The 19,799-nt window shown below is 36.5% G+C and overlaps 1 protein-coding gene across 6 annotated transcripts in view; it reads right to left on the reverse strand.

The window, feature by feature from the left end:
- LOC124359515 (tyrosine-protein phosphatase corkscrew) overlaps positions 1-19,799 on the reverse strand; it is a 145,118-nt gene that overhangs the window by 11,960 nt on the left and 113,359 nt on the right. For 5 of the 6 annotated variants that reach the window (XR_006922156.1, XM_046812313.1, XM_046812312.1 and 2 more), the window contains one exon: positions 1,921-2,083. Coding sequence is in view for 5 of the 6 variants with exons in the window: in XM_046812313.1 (XP_046668269.1) it covers positions 1,921-2,083 (163 nt within the window). In the remaining variant the exon portion in view is untranslated. Of the gene's footprint in view, positions 1-1,920; positions 2,084-15,575; positions 15,916-19,799 lie in introns of those variants that run through there. The other variant, XM_046812314.1, reaches the window with a different exon arrangement.

Consider the following 19,799-nt stretch of genomic DNA (forward strand, 5'->3'; position numbering starts at 1 on the left):
CCACAAGGCACTCAATGACAAGCCCCCCTGCACTGCACTATCCCGGTAATACCCAGCTAACCTAATTACAAAATACATACCACTAAAGGCCTAGCTAGGTGACAGTGGAATGGAAGACTAAGTTGTAGGCTGCTCCACAAGGCACTCAATGACAAGCCCCCCTGCACTGCACTATCCCGGTAATACCCAGCTAACCTAATTACAAAATACATACCACTAAAGGTCTAGCTAGGTGACACTCAGTGGAATGGAAGACTCAGTTGTAGGCTGCACTACAAGGCACTCAATGACAAGCCCCCCTACACTACACCATGCCATGCAATGCCCAACTAACCTAATTACAAACCACTTCCTTATAGGAAGGTGCTGAATTGGAGACTAGCTTAGTTTACTGGGCCACTACACACATCTTAGGAACACAACTGTATTTACTTTGTTGTATTTTTGCATACAGTAAGATGATAATGAATATATTGATGATCAGAACCAATTTTGATACACTTTTAGTGTATGGTGAATTAACCAAATATTCCTTAGCTAATAAAATAATGGAATTTGACACAAAATTACAACAGCATATTAATATTTCCCATTTGTTCAAACTACATAAATCTGTAGGATTCCTTTGGTGTATATTTATGGTTTAATAAGTTATTATACTATTTAATTAATAACAATTTTTTTAAGAACTATACTAAAACTACACCCTAATAGCACATCCTCCATACTATTTAAAATAGAAGTGCTTAAGTTTAAAACAAATTGGTAATTTTACTAAGAGTTATCTTATAGGATTTTTTATAAGAGAATTTGTTGTTCTGTTACTATATTTTAAACATTTCTAGTTACACTCCATTTCACCTTTTTCAAATTAGGATAAAACCTGCACAATAGAAATGTAAAAGAAAATTATGTACCTTTGATTCCACTGAAATAACTAAACAGTAAGGTTCAGCAGTACAGTGCTTGGCTTTGTTGTAAGCTAACATAGCAGAACTAATTAAAGTCCTGTAGAGAGGCTTAAGTTTTGACTCTGGTCAAGGCCTTTACTATTTGTAGTCTTGAAGGGCAGTTTCAAAGCTAACAATTTGAATATATTAAAGCACTAAAAACCGATATTGTTGCAAAGAAAGAGCTTGTTTGGTAAAAATTACAAACACTTATTAATGGTGATATATGTTTCTTTGATACAAATCAGTACATGAAAGATAAACACTGTAGAAGCTGAGAGATTATTATCTTTTTGTACCCTTATAAATTTCAAAAATAGTGTACAATTTTACTGTTGTGAATTGTAATCCTCTTAACATAAACTTTTACTTATGCACTTCTTTTAGGATTTTAGCTAATCTATAACTTTCTTGTGAAAGTTTTCTCTAATAATGTCAAAGCGCCAATAACATTAATAAATGTTCTATATTTTATTTAAATTAAACATATTTCTGAATTTGAACCCTTAAGAGCATGTCTGCAGCTGGGAGCAGTCTATAACATGAGGCTACGTAAAACTGCATTAGAAATAGCATCTTGTCTCCAATCTTTAAATGTTTCACTTCGGAAACTTACATTTATGCCCGAGTGCTAATTGACTGTTAAAATATGATTATCTTTTAATAGTGTTTCAAATTTATGTTCAGTATAGGTTTTTCCATAAGGAACTTTATATTGAATATAAATTATAAACCATACATCTTAACAGATAATCATATTTTTAAGTAGTGAGCTCTCTTAATTGGAGAGTAATCAATATATTGGGCAACAAATGCGGTAGTAAAAATGTCATGTGCAATCTAAAAACATCCCTATCTATGCCTCCTTACATTCTATATTCCAACTGTGATCATTATGCAGATAAACCACAGGCCTATCACTGTAAATCATCTAAACACGTTATGACATGTGAATGTCAAGGCGTTTTACCTGACAGCGAATCATGACATGGGTGACCTTGTCGTCAGTGCGCACGGACAGCACATAGTCGCCGGGTTTACTCTGAGATTCTCGTACCAGGAAACTGCCGTTCTTGCCTTTCTCCAGTATCAATTTCTCGGCCTCCTTGCCCGACAAGTGTCCGTGGAACCACCTGCAAACACACACAGAATACAGCTCACTATTTAGAAACGTGATAATTTTACAAGTGAACGATTCTTTAAACATTATAATTACCCAGTTAAGATCTGTTCCCTGCTTTATTGGGTCAACAAACTCACCCAACCAATGCTAGCCGAGTGAGGGTGGGTCGGCCGAGGCTCGCGTCGCGTCGCGTCAATATGCGATGCCTGCGATGAGGCGAGGATGCGATGGACGCGCCGGAATGCATCAACACCGACACAGTACCGGATATTGCCCAATACAGACCGGACATGGCCTCGCCGACATATTGCACATTCTAGTCCCCGGTGCCCCCCCCCCCTCCACACACACACACTCCCACATATATATTTAATAGGAAATTAAATACCAAGAACACTCACGATAAAGGAATAGAAGAGACCGAGCCCGTATCGTTGTTAACCGACTCCGTGACTCTTCAGATATACAAAAATTCATTTCTTAAGCGATGTTTCTTTCTTAAGAAACATAGCAAGCTACTGTACTTGTAGCAGTGAACAAAAATAAATTAACATGGCTATGATTAAAACCGTCAAACGGGCAAAAGGCATTTGTTGTTTAGGAATACATTTATACCCTATCTATTGATAACAATGTTTTACACATTATGAACTATAGTTAATAATGTCATTATAGGTTTTGTGCTGATATGAGAATGGAAATTGATGTGGCAACACTGTTGTTTGGCGGGAGTGGAGCCGCACTGTTCGGGTCAATGGCACACAGACAGCCCGCGCTGTCCTCGGGTTTGTTAACTTGCACAACTTGAACATGGGATTTCTCAAAAAACTGTATTCTGAACGCCAATTATTTCAGTTAATTATTATTCGTTAAGTAATAAAATGAAAACTCCATTTCGTGTGTTAAATAAACTGAGGAAACCCCTAACATTTATTCTCTCATATTTGAATTAATAGAAGGAGTCTTAGTTTAGCACAATTATGATGTGACAAATATAATATTTGTGTATTGTTATGTACTTAAAAAGATATATTTAACAATATATATCTAAACATTTCGAATTAAACATAAACATTCTCCATATTTTGTTTAAATTTAAAAATTGTACATTATTAAAATTTTTAATAATCAAAATAAATTTGTAAATTAAATGTATATATTGGTTCTGTTATGTGTGTTTATATATATATATATATATATATATATATATATATATATTTGTGTGTGTGTGTGAAATATGTGTGTGTGTGTTAAATATGTGTGTGTGTGTGTGAAATATGTGTGTATGTGTGTGTGAAATATGTGTGTGTGTGTGTGTGTGTATATATATATATATATATATATATATATATATCGACAGAAACAGGTTATTCTCTTCTTAATAAATAAACCACGGTATATTGGTTTGAAACATTTATAAATTTTCGTGTATCTAGGTACACTTCTTCAGATAATATACATGTATAAATATTTACATAAACTGTGACAAAAAATTAGGTAAGAACTCAAACAATCCAATGCAATATTTACACTACTCAAGCTGCCATCCTGGTTACATTAAAAAATCTATTCCGAAAAGTCTAACTATTAGAGCAAATAGACTCTGGTCTAATAAACATGATTATTATTGTCACACCGAAAAATTAAAAAATGTTTTTTAGAAATAGAGGATATCCTAACAAAATTGTAAATGATAACATGCAAATATTAAAAAACTCTACTCCTAGGAATTATAAAAACCAAGGAAAATTTATTACCACCTATCATCCAGGGCTATACAAAATTAATGGTATAATAAAAACTGCACACAATATTCTACAGGCTTCACCTGTAACCAAAAATATATTCACTAATCCACCTAAAGTAATTTTTAAAAAGCCTCAAAATTTGAAAAACATATTAGTAAGACCAAAACTACCCTCTGATGAGCTAACTCAAAATTTAAACAAACCTTTTGGCTGTGAACCCTGTTTTAAGCCTCGCTGCAAAACATGTAATTTAATAATAAGTTCAAAACATTTCTGTAGCAGCACAACGAAAAGAAATTATCCGATAATTGGTAAAATGACTTGTGAATCCAGCAATGTCATTTACCAATTGTCATGTAAAGACTGTCCGAAGGACTACATTGGTCAGACCATAACTCCATTGCACATTAGAATGAACAAAAATCGCAGCGATACAAATCTTGAAATTAAATCAAATCCTATTTCGGCCCATGCAATGGAGCATAACAAAAAAATTCGATGAATGCTTTTCTCTAAAAAGTATTAACAAAATTCAGAACCCCCATAAACTTAAAATAAATTATTTAGAAATAGCTCATCAGAGGGTGCTACAAACTAAACATCCGGATGGTCTAAATTTAAGATACGGATAGCAGTATGTATAAATTACACGTTACAATTTTAATTTATAACATTACACATTTAACTACAATTTTAATTTATAACTTTATATTCCTTGTAATAAGCAAAATTATTTACTCTTTGTACGTAATTCAAAATTAGTTTTTATTAACATATGATGTTTCTTTTGTTTATTATTTTTTGTTGATATATTTGCTTATTTACCTACTGTATATCTCTTGAAAATGTCTTAAGACGAAATATAGATAATTTTTATGTTCTTTTCTTCTATTCTTTTCTATTCTTATTGAAGATATATATATATATATATATATATATATATATATATATATATATATTATTTCAAGAACACTTTATGAACAAAAAGTACTCGCTCCGCCCTGGAACTCGAATTAGGATCTCTCCTTTCTTAATCCGGATATAGTCAGGCACAGTAAGCGGCCTCCTAACCGCCTTCGGATTAATCGCCCTACGGTTTAACAGTCACCGTTCCAAGAAATGAGTTACATCTAAACAGGAATAGAACACATTTTATATGTTCCTTCTGTCCTAGTTCAAGGTATCCCTGGTGCAATCAAGTACATATTTTTAAACAAATGCAATAAAAATATAGTTCTTACAAACAATTATTTTGTAATAATTTTGGTTTATGAGGGGGGAGGAAGAAACAAGGAGCCTCACATGGGATGCAAGGAAGACAACCTTCGGTGTGAAAGAATTATGTTGGGAGAGCGGTTACTGTACCCATGATCTCCTTTGTTCCCATATATTAAGGAAGAAAGAAAGAAACATATAATGCGGGATAAAAGTACACGGTTACCTCCTCCAACGACGTGAAGAGGTGCTCAAGGTCTGCCGTTGTCTGCACATAGCGCGTCCACTATTCTCAACTACCACAACACCGGTATAGAGTGTAGACTGAGGTGTGACAGTCACTCGCGTGCGGTTAAATCTACCCGAGCAATATCGCACACTTTACGTAATCTTTGTTAACACGTCACCGGGGAAAAAGCGTTTAACAATATTAAGAAATCTGAAGACCGACTGTTATTTTGGTTCCGTTATCGAAATCCGATTTGTGATAGATTAGCCACAGAAAGGATTACTACTTATTGGTGGGATTAGAGCTAAATAGCCTATCAACGGTTGTGTTCTTGTTGGAATAGTGAATCAACAAAATTTTAATTGCCAATTAAAAGTACCAATTGAATTCTTTGAAACATTTTAGTTTTATTGGTAGGATTAATTAATAAAATATCCTATTCCTTTTGTAGAAACAGTGAGTCATCACTTTAGTATAATGATCAGCTGTCAGTAATTCAAATTTGTGTAACGATTCAACGAATTTAACCGATTCGAGAATGTTGATGAGTAACAATAGTGAAGTAAAATGATCGGCAGGACATGTATTAGTCCCATGTACTGCCGAGGACTCTAACTCATTACACGGCGGATTTCGTTAACAATGGTTGGTAAACACATTCGTTGGCGGTCACGTGGCGGCATGTGATGTGATGTAATAGTCAAGGTACTTACTTGGCGGTAGTAATTTTAAATGGTTTAAAACTGAGTAAGTTATAATTAAATCACCGGCCGTAGAGCCTTAGTCGGGTTAGCATAGGGTGGCGAAGGGCCGGACTTAGCATTGGCCTCTGGATTTTCTCAGTCCATCAATACAGCCGAGTCCGGAGTCTTCATTCTCCATTAAAATCCGTTCGTAGTCAGTGTCGCAATTCACTACACCGACGGGGAAAATAACTTAGAGAATGACGAGGAAATAATTTGAAACAAATGGTAGTATTCGTTTAGTTCAATTCTAGTTTTGTATTCATAAAAAACGAAAAGTACAAGAATGAATTATATTTACAATGCGATCAGAATAGCTGTTACTACTAGTAAAGAGGTCTGTGAGTATCATCAATTGAACATCACTAGTATGTCGGTTGTATGTGCTACTGTGTGTTTCACTTGCCTATTTACAACTGTACGTAGCACGAAACTTCGTTAGAATAGGATCTTCACGCTCGTCGTGACACCTACAATAAACAAATTACTCGATTCTCCTGTCACTATAGTCTATGTTAACTTGTTTAGCTCTGAAATCTATGGAACTAGCACAATAATACCAAATGCTCATGTTATGTTATTTAACATGGCAAATGCTCATAACGCTGTTATATGACACGCGGATGCAGTTTACTGGTCTACTGGTTTATATAATCTCTAAAGGTCCAATAACTTTGTAACTTATTTAACCGAGCATGATACAACTATTAATTAAGTGCTTAGTGAATGCTTTTGAGAGTGTTAAGCTAAAAATATTGCTTTTGAAAAAAGTTAACTCTTGACACTTATAACATATATCTGCCCTCTCATTTCGACCCTCTCCAAAATTAAATTTCCTAAGGATTACACATCTATGAATTTCACGAGAAATTATATTGTGTTGTTATAAAAGTACAACTTAGATCTCGCTTCCCAAGTCAGTCTTGAAAAGAAATTAAACCCCTTATCGGTAGAATTAAACGCCAACATGTATGGTAATGATAAAAATTCACGTGTATTTTAGTCGCCTGTCAGATTTTAAGATTTGTATGTTCCACTCCATTAAATTTGATTCAGTAGGAATTTCATTACAACAGTGTTAATCGACTGACACTTATAAACCTGATGACACATGCCAGTGCACTGTGTAAGTTTCTTTAAATGCGATGTAATTAAATATGAAAATACAAACAATTAATCAGTTGCGGAGTTAACGTTACCAGTAAGTATGGACTGACACCACGGATAGTGCGGAGAATGCACAGAAATATGAATTAATTTCTGTAGTCTGCTCCGTTATATTCATTCGTATGCGAAACTAGAAAATCTGATTGGTTCACTAAACTGGTTATACGGTTTTCTGCAATATTTCGGGCAAAAAGCACAAATAGAATCTGATAGCAAATACTGTTTTAACAAACATTGGTTTTCATGGAGTAAACAATCCGGCTGCGAGCGCCGACAACAAAGAGATCCTGTTTTAACACCCGTGTTTGAGGTTCAACAAACGCATCCCAATCAAGTGCAAACAATACACATTTCTTCATTGCTGGATTCCGTATCATATGCAGAGCTCTTATCGAAACTATATAGTAATGGAACAGCAATGCGCTCGTATTGTATCAACGACACTAAACGATGTGCCAAAATAAAACAATAAAAAATACGATACCGGCTCAGTAAAGTAAATGTAAATTTATTTTGGTAGTAGACACTTGGCGAATCCAGTGGAGCAGGACCAACAATGGAAGCCATCAACTAGGCGTGACCTAGAGTGGAGTGGAGAGGGCGTACCAAGGTCAAGTGTAAGTATAAAGGCGCAGAGCGCGCGTTGCCTCCTCTGAATGTAAACAACTCTCGCTTTTATTTGGCGACAAATCACTTTGTGGCGTAATAACACAGAACCTGACACGCCTCGGGATTATGAACTGGGCTGCCGGCGCTGGCTTGTCCCGGAGTTTGCCATGACAAAACCCAGGTACACTAAACACGAAAATGTGCACAGCAGCCTTACAAATCACTTTGTGGCGTAATAACACAGAACCTGACACGCCTCGGGATTATGAACTGGGCTGCCGGCGCTGGCTTGTCCCGGAGTTTGCCATGACAAAACCCAGGTACACTAAACACGAAAATGTGCACAGCAGCCTTACAAATCACTTTGTGGCGTAATAACACAGAACCTGACACGCCTCGGGATTATGAACTGGGCTGCCGGCGCTGGCTTGTCCCGGAGTTTGCCATGACAAAACCCAGGTACACTAAACACGAAAATGTGCACAGCAGCCTTACAAATCACTTTGTGGCGTAATAACACAGAACCTGACACGCCTCGGGATTATGAACTGGGCTGCCGGCGCTGGCTTGTCCCGGAGTTTGCCATGACAAAACCCAGGTACACTAAACACGAAAATGTGCACAGCAGCCTTACAAATCACTTTGTGGCGTAATAACACAGAACCTGACACGCCTCGGGATGATGAACTGGGTTCATGACCGGAGGATGATGCTATAGCGAGATAATATCTTAACAGCCATATCAATTGCCACAAAACCAACACCACAAAACTCTACTCATGAAACATACATCACCAGGGGGCCACCACGCCATTACCTGTATGGCCTCATCTTTGGAGATGACTAAAGTGTATATTTTAAGTTATCCACACTTTAAGGATGTCCATAAGGATACATTTTGTACAAGGAACACAACGGAATATATTTCAAATGTCAAAAAATCTATTCTTCTCAGGCAAAAATCAGTAAATTTTAAAGATTTTTGTAAATAGAAAATTGATTGGGATATTCGGACGGAGCTACACTGGGTTTAGTACAGTCCGGCAGGCAGCAGTGTGTTAGGCTCCCATAACTGTACCCGTGTACAGTACACTGTCGGTCACACTCCAGATACTCACACGGCCTCGAGGTCGCCGATACATGTTTTGCTGTAATATCGATCTAATTTTGTGCTTTAACTACTACTTCTGTACGTGTCAAACATAATACACATTATCAGAATATACAATTACAGTATCATATACGAACATTTTGTTAGCGAGTTACGGCTAGCAATAGATGTGAGGTCTTATTATACACTAAGCCGTACTTATTACCTGGGGAAAAATGTTAGTTTATTAACACTTTTAAGCTGGAAAATGTAATAAAATAAGTCATAGAACTTTAACTTTTGTGTGTTACGACAAAACTGCCTGTCGCTTACAGTTATCTTTGCAACCGTGATCCGAATATTGAAATACAACCATATTTTAAGAAAAGAATCTTTTTGCCGAACGTAATTTCCAAACGAAACAGGACTTAACATTAAATTATCTTTTAATTTTCACGTGAAAAATGAGCTCATGTTGATTCTGAATTCCTTTGTATTTCGTCATGTATTATGAGTATGTCGGATGTTAAAACACAATTATTTTAATGTACCTCAATTTTAATATGTTAACAAAAAAAAAAGAAAGCACGTTGAAGTCATACAATTATAAATTTTTAAAGGCATAAAAATAAGTTTTGCAATTATATCATTTGTTGCAACCAAACCATAACCAGGTAATGAGTATAGTAAATAATTTAAATTTGATTACATGAAAAATTCTAAAGAGTGACTTAATTTTAGTTCCGCACACATTTGCATTGAATATATTATGATCAATTATGTAACATTACAAACAGTTTAACATAGCATGTTAAATCAAATTCGTATGATGTTATTGCTTAGGATAATTTTAATTGCAGGAGTAGATGTAATTAATTCATATAACTATGCAAGTAAAATCCTTTGAGCAATACAATAATATGTTACACTATAATAAATAACATAAAACTTGGTAAAACTGATCTACAATTTATCCTCTAAAAATCCAAACCATATTTTAGGTGTGCTAACTGTTGTTGAATGGTCAATAATCTAACAACCTACGAGAAAGTCAATGTAAAAAATATATAAAAGTGACAGCAGAGAATTAATAAGATTACCCAAGTCTGTTGGTGCAAGGATCGCTGAGACAGCGGGGGCAGGAACGCAATAGGGCGGCAGCCGTGTACCTGTATTGCCTATCCGCGCCTGGACACTGCAACTGTTATTGGTACCGATCGAAGTTATGGTAAGTGGTGTGAGAACGGAGGCAATACAATCTGCGAGAATGGGGTCATAGCGTGTTCCATCGTCGTAGCTCACAATATGTGTTCTTAGCGTGACAAATTTCATCCATCGCCGACCTACTGATCGAGCCATTTGAGGCGAAAACTTCGGATTTTACCACCTCATAGAACATTTACCATCTTATTTAACGTCCTTTGGTGTACGAACAGGTCACTGTTACTTCTTAATTTATAAGCCTACTCATATGTTAGTAGCACTCAGTTAGTGTAGTAGCCAATAAATCAATTTAGCTTTGACAATTATTTATAATTTCTACGTATAATATTAAATCTGTCCAAAAGGGTAGATGACACGAAGTCATAGCTTATTCTTGTTTTTGCGTAACTAAAATCAACTAACCTACAAGGGCATGTAATGTTATGGTTTAATATTTTGATTCTATGTTATGGAATTATAAGTTCTGTCAACAATACGAGTAAAATAAAAATATTGGTAATTTTACCCACAACGCATCAAGCATTCAGTATAGTTGATTGGCCGAAACAAATGTTAAATGCCATTGTAATAAAGTTTACGGAAATCAATTAAATAATATGTTTCAAAACTATGCGTAAAATAATAATGAACAACAATTTATCGACTCTGCTCAGGACATACAATTCTAGTGTCATGTTTACCACATATATTTAAAAAAAACCCATAGTGAAAACATGTTATTTTATTTAAAAGAATCGTAGTCTTTTAAAGAGATGACACTAAAATTTGACGCTGGAAGTGGTGTAAGAGCTATAATCGATTCCGATGACCAGAGGAAAGACAAGCCCGCGGTTTGTTCTCGCGACCACAACCGCACGCGTCGCACGCACCACTCTGTCTGGTCCTCCACCTCCAGTATTGCACCTCCAGTTACTGACTCACCAGAAACCTTCCATTACGTGTAGTGTGCAGCTGCGCCACGGCCCTGGCCACCCAAGGTTGTGAAAGCGGTACACTTGTGCTCCACTCTTGCTGATTCACGAACTTTCACGATGTCACTTCACACTATTTCCTCGAATAAGTGGAGAACCAGGCGATCGTACTCCAAAGTCGAACATCATTCAATAGATAAATACATATTAACGGGATGAACACCACGAATAGCTGAGGTTGCTTCTAAAATTCCAAATCTATACCTCCTACGGACAGACAGACAATAGAGAAGTTGTGTCAGTCTATTGAGTGATAGGCTTCAATGACGCTCAGCAAAATTTCATGATCGGACATGCACTATCACAGACTATTATTTTTGTCTACGGATAAAATCTTTCTCGAGATATCATGCCACATAATACTTTCATTAGCAGCGTTGGCAAGTTAAATAGCAGTTTTTATATAATAAAACGCCCGATGAGCTAGGGAGGTACTACAACGTAAGAGTGCGATGCTATCGAATCTCGACTTTGATTTTTAACGTTGACTTACACACTTTTATTAATTTTTTATTTTATGAATCAACATATCACATTTTAATATCTCACATGATTGTACTCAGTTTGGTGCAAATATATGTATTCTGCTATTTTCTCGTTGTCATCATGATTACCAATAAGACCAATATAGAAAGATTCGCTAATGCTCAGCATAATTTCATGGAATGACATGTGCCATCACCGATGCCTATATACGAATGAAGCTTCATGCAAAATTCCAAACCTATAAGTCAGTCGGTTTTCGAGATATCTAGCAGACAGACAGACAGATAGACAGAAATCAAATTTGTCCAGTCCTTCGAGTGATGGACTTCGCTAACGCTCAGGCAATTACATAATTAACATTGAATTATATTTAAATGAGTTAGCCCAACTATAATATCTTATTCTTGAAAAGATCGCGATAATTTAGTATATTTCTCATACAAAAAGTTCATCAAACGTCTCTAAATGTTTTCCTCACTAAAGTACAGTACAATAAAGCTGAGTGCTGTATTACAATAACGCTTCCCGGAATGGTGTGTGGGAGAACACAGTGCAGTACACAGTGAAAGTGGAGTAGAGATGGGAACACTACACACAATATTCGTGAGAGACCCGCAGCTAGTCGCCGCGCCCCCTTCATGTACAAATACCGGAAAATACCAAACTCTGCATAAACAGTGGATTTATTATATTCCAAAGGTAACGAATAAAAGCAACATTTGTTTGCAACAGTCTAGCTCGCAATATTATTACAAATTAAGTTATATATCAATACATTTAATATATTATTTTAATACATAAAAAAGCAAATATGGTTAAACTTACAAATTTTCAAACATTTTCAGTGTTTACAAATATGGCACTATTATAAACAAGAAAACTTAACTCTCCTTGAAAATAAACAATTAACAAATGGTTCACAACTGATGTTTGATTAAAAATTGCAGAGTTAAAATAGAGATAAAAACAGAATACATTATCGAAGGTACAAAGCAAGAGGATATCTTGATTTTAATACAAGTTTATAAACTTTTTCTTCTTTTTCAAATTAATGTGTTCAAATTGATGTTTGCATTAGTACGTAATGCTTCAATATAATAACCTTTTAATTTAAAAAATCTTCAATTTTGTTTGGATTTTGTTCTCTGGAATGAACAGCGAGGAGCTTGTTATGTTTTTGAACAATGCAAAAACGGTGACATTTCGTTCTAATAAGGGGATTGCAGGTAAGGTTTATATTGTTCATTAGAAGTGTACAGTTTAGGAAAATTACAATATATATATATATATATATATATATATATATATATTGTAATTTTATAATATATATAATATATAAATAAATATAACAAAATCGATTTTAAATTAACGTAACATCAGAATTGACACTGTATTTTCTATTACGATCCGAATATTATTCAAGCGTGTTTATAAAAGTATATATATACACAACAGTGGTAACACAGCATTGTGATTTCTGATCATTGAAGTAAACGAAAGGTGGGATATGAGAGGAGAAACATTGTAGTGGGGGTGGCGGCGGCGTATTACGAGCACTGAAAGTAATATTAATGGAGAATGAATGTGAAGCCTTGGTAGTAATCGAGATGTCCAACTCTGTTGGATGTGTGAGTAAAGTAGATTTTCTATTATTAAAGTAAACGTAACTAGAATACGAGAGGAAGATCACTACTGCAGTGACAGTGGTGGTGGAGTATAGCGAGCGAGCTGTGTAGACTTGGTAGTAGTAGATATTTCCAACTCTGTTGGATGTGTGAGTAAAGTAGATTTTCTATTATTAAAGTAAACGTAACTAGAATACGAGAGAAAGATCACTACTACTGCAGTGACAGTAGTGGTGGAGTATAGCGAGCGAGCTGTGTAGACTTGGTAGTAGTAGAGATTTCCAACTCTGTTGGATGTGGGAGTAAAGTAGATTTTCTATTATTAAAGTAAACGTAACTACAATACAAGAAGAGGATCAGATCACTACTGCAGTGACAGTGGTGGTGGAGTATAGCGAGCGACCTGTGTAGACTTGATAGTAGTAGAGATTTCCAACTCTGTTGGATGTGTGAGTAAAGTAGATTTTCCATTATTAAAGTAAACGTATCTAGAATACGAGAGAAAGATCACTACTGCAGTGACAGTGGTGGTGGAGTATAGCGAGCGAGCAGTGTAGACTTGGTAGTAGTAGAGATTTCCAACTCTGTTGGATGTGTGAGTAAAGTAGATTTTCCATTATTAAAGTAAACGTATCTAGAATACGAGAGAAAGATCACTACTGCAGTGACAGTGGTGGTGGAGTATAGCGAGCGAGCAGTGTAGACTTGGTAGTAGTAGAGATTTCCAACTCTGTTGGATGTGGGAGTAAAGTAGATTTTCTATTATTAAAGTAAACGTAACTAGAATACGAGAGGAAGATCACTACTACTGCAGTGACAGTGGTGGTGGAGTATAGCGAGCGAGCTGTGTAGACTTGGTAGTAGTAGAGATTTCCAACTCTGTTGGATGTGGGAGTAAAGTAGATTTTCTATTATTAAAGTAAACGTAACTACAATACAAGAAGAGGATCAGATCACTACTGCAGTGACAGTGGTGGTGGAGTATAGCGAGCGACCTGTGTAGACTTGATAGTAGTAGAGATTTCCAACTCTGTTGGATGTGTGAGTAAAGTAGATTTTCCATTATTAAAGTAAACGCATCTAGAATACGAGAGAAAGATCACTACTGCAGTGACAGTGGTGGTGGAGTATAGCGAGCGAGCAGTGTAGACTTGGTAGTAGTAGAGATTTCCAACTCTGTTGGATGTGGGAGTAAAGTAGATTTTCTATTATTAAAGTAAACGTAACTAGAATACGAGAGGAAGATCATTACTGCAGTGACAGTGGTGGCGGAGTATAGCGAGCCATCTGTGTAGATTTGGTAGTAGTCGAGATTTCCAACTCTGTTGGATGTGTGAGTAAAGTAGATTTTCTATTATTAAAGTAAACGTAACTAGAATACGAGAGGAAGATCACTACTACTGCAGTGACAGTGGTGGCGGAGTATAGCGAGCGATCTGTGTAGATTTGGTAGTAGTCGAGATTTCCAACTCTGTTGGATGTGTGAGTAAAGTAGATTTTCTATTATTAAAGTAAACGTAACTAGAATACGAGAGGAAGATCACTACTACTGCAGTGACAGTGGTGGCGGAGTATAGCGAGCGAGCTGTGTAGGCCATCGATTGGGGCGGCGCGACGCGACGGGCGCGTTGAGGCAGGCTGCACTGTACAGTGTACAGTACACACACAGCGATAGTCCTTGCTGATAATGTGCTTGTTGTTTTACATAACAGTGGCTGGTCTTGTCACCAACACAATCACTCATTCCTGTATCCGATCGATCTTTTTGGTTAAGGCTCAATCAGTAATATTTTAATATTGAATTAAATACAAGAGGTTTATCATTCTCGTGAGATAGTTAGCATATATTTACAGGACAGTGCGGTTTATATATTTTTTTCTAATTTAAAATACTTAATTACTCGTATTGTATATAACAAATAATCATTAATAATAACGCTACGCTATTAGATGCATTTACTTTAAATGATTAAACACACACACACACACACACACACACACATATATATATATATATATATATATATATATATATATATATATATATAAATACATTGATCTTAGACGATTAATTAACTACACATAGAAATAGCGAAATCCTCACAAATCACAAATAAAAATAAGTACAATTGAAGTATACAATTAAGTTTGTAGGTAGTATAAATTCACAGATAGAATAAATGATGTTGATTATATTACAATACATTGATTTATATGGCAGACTGTGATTGGCAGATTATTTTATGTAAGGAATTTAAATTTGTTAAATTTCATTTCCGTGATACATCTTAAATTAAAAATTGAAAGTATACATTTTATGATGGGGAATATAATGAAAAGTTCTTAAATGAAATAAATTTGACAAGGAATAATAGAGTTGTGACAGTGTACTCACTGTGAGACAGATATGGCGCGACGCAGGTGTGAGAGGGCCGTGCCCAGGATTATCTTGGCGGCAGGCACTACTAGACCCGCGGTTCGCTCTCCGACTGACGACCAACGCCGCCGCCGTGGACACTTCTCACCCGGCCCCCCGGCGCCGTCGCACCACTGCTGTATACGCATTACCACCGGTTCTACTGTTAACGCGACGCGAGTCAAATTCAAAAACCAAAGTTTCTGAAGATAGTCTCCGACACAAAAACGCCGAGTCAAGTGAACTCACTCTCGCTCATGGGTATGACCAGTGGTCTGACCGTGACGGTCGAACGCTAGGCTCTGACTGACTGTCGGAGGAGCCGGCAGCGTGTCTGTGGCAGTTGTTTGTTGGGGGGGGGGGGGAGGGGGGACAACCGGTCAGCTGATACTGCGCAGTTCACTTACTGGGAATTGTGTCCGGACTCTCTCCTCTTCAGGAATGTAACGCAGACATGACCGTCACCAAGCTCTTGCGCAGTTCCGACAGAGTGGTGTGAGTAGGCTAGCGCCGGCGTGGGCTTTGAAGCCGCACACAGTCACTTATAGTGTGACCAACTGCGTTTTGTTATTAATAATAACCTAATGGAGATACTTATCTTGCGTAAGGTTTGTCATGATCACGATGTACTACTAGAGAACCTTGACTTGTCCAGCACACAGTACCTAGTATCAGAGCACGCAGGTGCAGCAGATCTGCAGCAAGAGTACATCAGCTGGCCGCACATGACAGTGTTATACTGCCACTAAAGTGCGGGGACAAGGAAAGTCACTACTAGTAGATGAGCTCACCTCTCGGCACAATCAGATAGCACCCAGTTACGTGGCTTGTAATATTTTACACGTAATTCAAAGTAAATGACAAATTTAGAAAACAAAGCAGATGAATGTACATACTCAAAATTATTACTCACTCACGCCGATAATGTAATCTCTCCCATTATCGAGACAGGCCTGAGATTTGGAATTGATGACTTCAGCAGCTGTTGTTAAACACTGCCATAGAAATAAGTGTGATAATTTTAAAATTTTAACACGAAAACGAACAAACTTACAACTTTTTATAACCAATATATGATTTCAAAATGCAATTCTGAACTAATTGCCTTCACATATCTACATTCAACGATGTTGCCTTTTAGACGCTGTAAAAATCTTGTTTAGCTCTGTTACCTCACTGACTCTTACTGTTAAAACATCACTTAATTCTAAGAAACAACAAAATGGGATACCAGGATATTTTAAACAAGCTGATGTTACTTTTAATATCATAATATCTAAGATGTGGCTTTACTGTTTAATTTCAAGGCTCCGTCCAACTACCCATCAAATTTCTAATTATAATTTTGAACAGTAGATACACTAGGAGTTAGTCTCTTGGTACCAGTATTCTCAACTACAAAATATCGTTATACGGAACATGGTCTCATACTCAGGTCGTAATTCCAAGTGAGCATGATGGCATCGCCACTGGTGCTGGTGCCACGAGATTCAGATAAACTTAAGACAACTCGCTATCTACACAACGGTAACTACAAAATATCGTTATATGGAACATGGTCTCATACTCAGGTCGTAATTCCAAGTGAGCATGATGGTATCGCCACTGGTGCTGGTGCCACGAGATTCAGATAAACTTAAGACAACTCGCTATCTACACAACGGTAACTACAAAATATCGTTATATGGAACATGGTCTCATACTCAGGTCGTAATTCCAAGTGAGCATGATGGTATCGCCACTGGTGCTGGTGCCACGAGATTCAGATAAACTTAAGACAACTCGCTATCTACACAACGGTAACTACAAAATATCGTTATATGGAACATGGTCTCATACTCAGGTCGTAATTCCAAGTGAGCATGATGGCATCGCCACTGGTGCTGGTGCCACGAGATTCAGATAAACTTAAGACAACTCGCTATCTACACAACGGTAACTACAAAATATCGTTATATGGAACATGGTCTCATACTCAGGTCGTAATTCCAAGTGAGCATGATGGCATCGCCACTGGTGCTGGTGCCACGAGATTCAGATAAACTTAAGACAACTCGCTATCTACACAACGGTAACTACAAAATATCGTTATATGGAACATGGTCTCATACTCAGGTCGTAATTCCAAGTGAGCATGATGGCATCGCCACTGGTGCTGGTGCCACGAGATTCAGATAAACTTAAGACAACTCGCTATCTACACAACGGTAACTACAAAATATCGTTATATGGAACATGGTCTCACACTCAGGTCGTAATTCCAAGTGAGCATGATGGCATCGCCACTGGTGCTGGTGCCACGAGATTCAGATAAACTTAAGACAACTCGCTATCTACACAACGGTAACTACAAAAATATCGTTATATGGAACATGGTCTCATACTCAGGTCGTAATTCCAAGTGAGCATGATGGCATCGCCACTGGTGCTGGTGACGAGATTCAGATAAACATAAGACAACTCGCTATCTACACAACGGTGTTCGTTGACAACTCGCTATCTACACAACGGTGTTCGTTGACAACTCGCTATCTACACAACGGTGTTCGTTGACATCGTAGTTGAAGCCTCAGGCAGAGAACCTACACGAGCACTACGGTGAATTAATAATCTTAAACAGGTTTAATATAATACTTATGTATGCAACTACGTACAAGGGATTGGATGTAATTGATAACAGTGTAACAATATTTACTAGGCTCCAGGTTGAAGAAACCAGCGAGAGCACTACCTAATTTTTACATAACATAAAGTTCATATTTTAGAGTTACTGTTTGGAAAAACGAACCATAAAAATCAGGCAGGATTTCTTAACCTCTTATTATTATACAGTGAGTTAAAATTATGGATACACTCTGTTTAGTTTTTGATGGATAAAGATGGAGTGATGGAACTCAGGACACCTTTTTAGGAAATAGAAATAAACTGTTCAGTCGCTGTAACAACTTAGCTCATTTTCCCAAAATGGGATTTTTGAATGTAAAAAACCATTAGGCTAAGTGCCAAAAAGCCATTTTGTCCTGGGTTGAAATATAAAAGCCCTAGTTTCCACTGTATTTCTTCTTTTACCAAAACCTTTCAAATGAGGTGTAATTTGATAGGTATTTACATTTAAATTGAGCCCCTCCTCCCAAATCCCATTTTGGGGAAATGGGAAAAGCTGTGACAGTGACTAAAAAAATCACTTCTATTTCCTAAAAAAGTGTCCCGAGTCCCATCCCCATCTTTATTAATCAAAAACTAAACATACTTTTAACTCACACTGTATATTTTAAATTAAGGGTAATTAAGGGTAATACAGTTATTTTAATGCTCGATGAAGCATCATAAATAAATAAAAAATTGATAGAGAAATACAATATTATAGATTTCAAAATTAATATAAATACAAGTAATTTTGGGCTGATTGAAAACTATATTTAACATTTAATAGGTAGCTATGCGAATAGAAACCCGTAACCCGTATTAAAATGTTTAAACACACTATGTTTACAGAATTTGACCTTGAATGATATTGACAAGACTGTTTTCAATTCACAAGATGAATATGCAAATGTCAGACTTGTATGGTCGGTGACCCAAATCGTGACTGTGATGTTCAGTAACAAGGCTACCATGCATGGTGCACAGAACCTCTCTGGTAACCTCGGCCCAACGGGGGCTATTTCAGAATAGAAATCTTACGTATAATTTTGAACACTCGAATCTTTTATGGATAAAGCTTCCTATATAACATATAACTTTAGCACAATGGGGACTATTGCAAAATAGCAACCTCTCATGTATAATTTTGGCACAACAAACTTTATTACAAATTGTAAAACTCCCTGTATAGTTTTGACATATCAACTCTGTTACAACATTTTTACCTCCCACACATAATTTTGAAGAACGGACACTATTAAGGAATCCAAATCTCCCTTAATATAAAAGTTTGACACAACGGTGTGAACTCATAAAAGCCCACGTGATATGAAGGCTCATTATGTCGTGTCCAAGAGTAGAATTGGTATTATATGACCTGCTCTTAAATGTCATATTACATATCAATTACATTTAAATATATACATATTTACATATTAAATATGTGAAATACATTTAAATTACAATTAAATAGAGTATTACACACGAATTACACTGCTGGAGCGTAATACGGGTATAATAGACCTTGATATATACTGAAGAAAGTAAATTTGTATCAGA

The sequence above is a fragment of the Homalodisca vitripennis genome, chromosome 4, assembly GCF_021130785.1.
Source record: "Homalodisca vitripennis isolate AUS2020 chromosome 4, UT_GWSS_2.1, whole genome shotgun sequence".
In the NCBI taxonomy this organism is placed as follows: Eukaryota; Metazoa; Arthropoda; class Insecta; order Hemiptera; family Cicadellidae; genus Homalodisca; species Homalodisca vitripennis.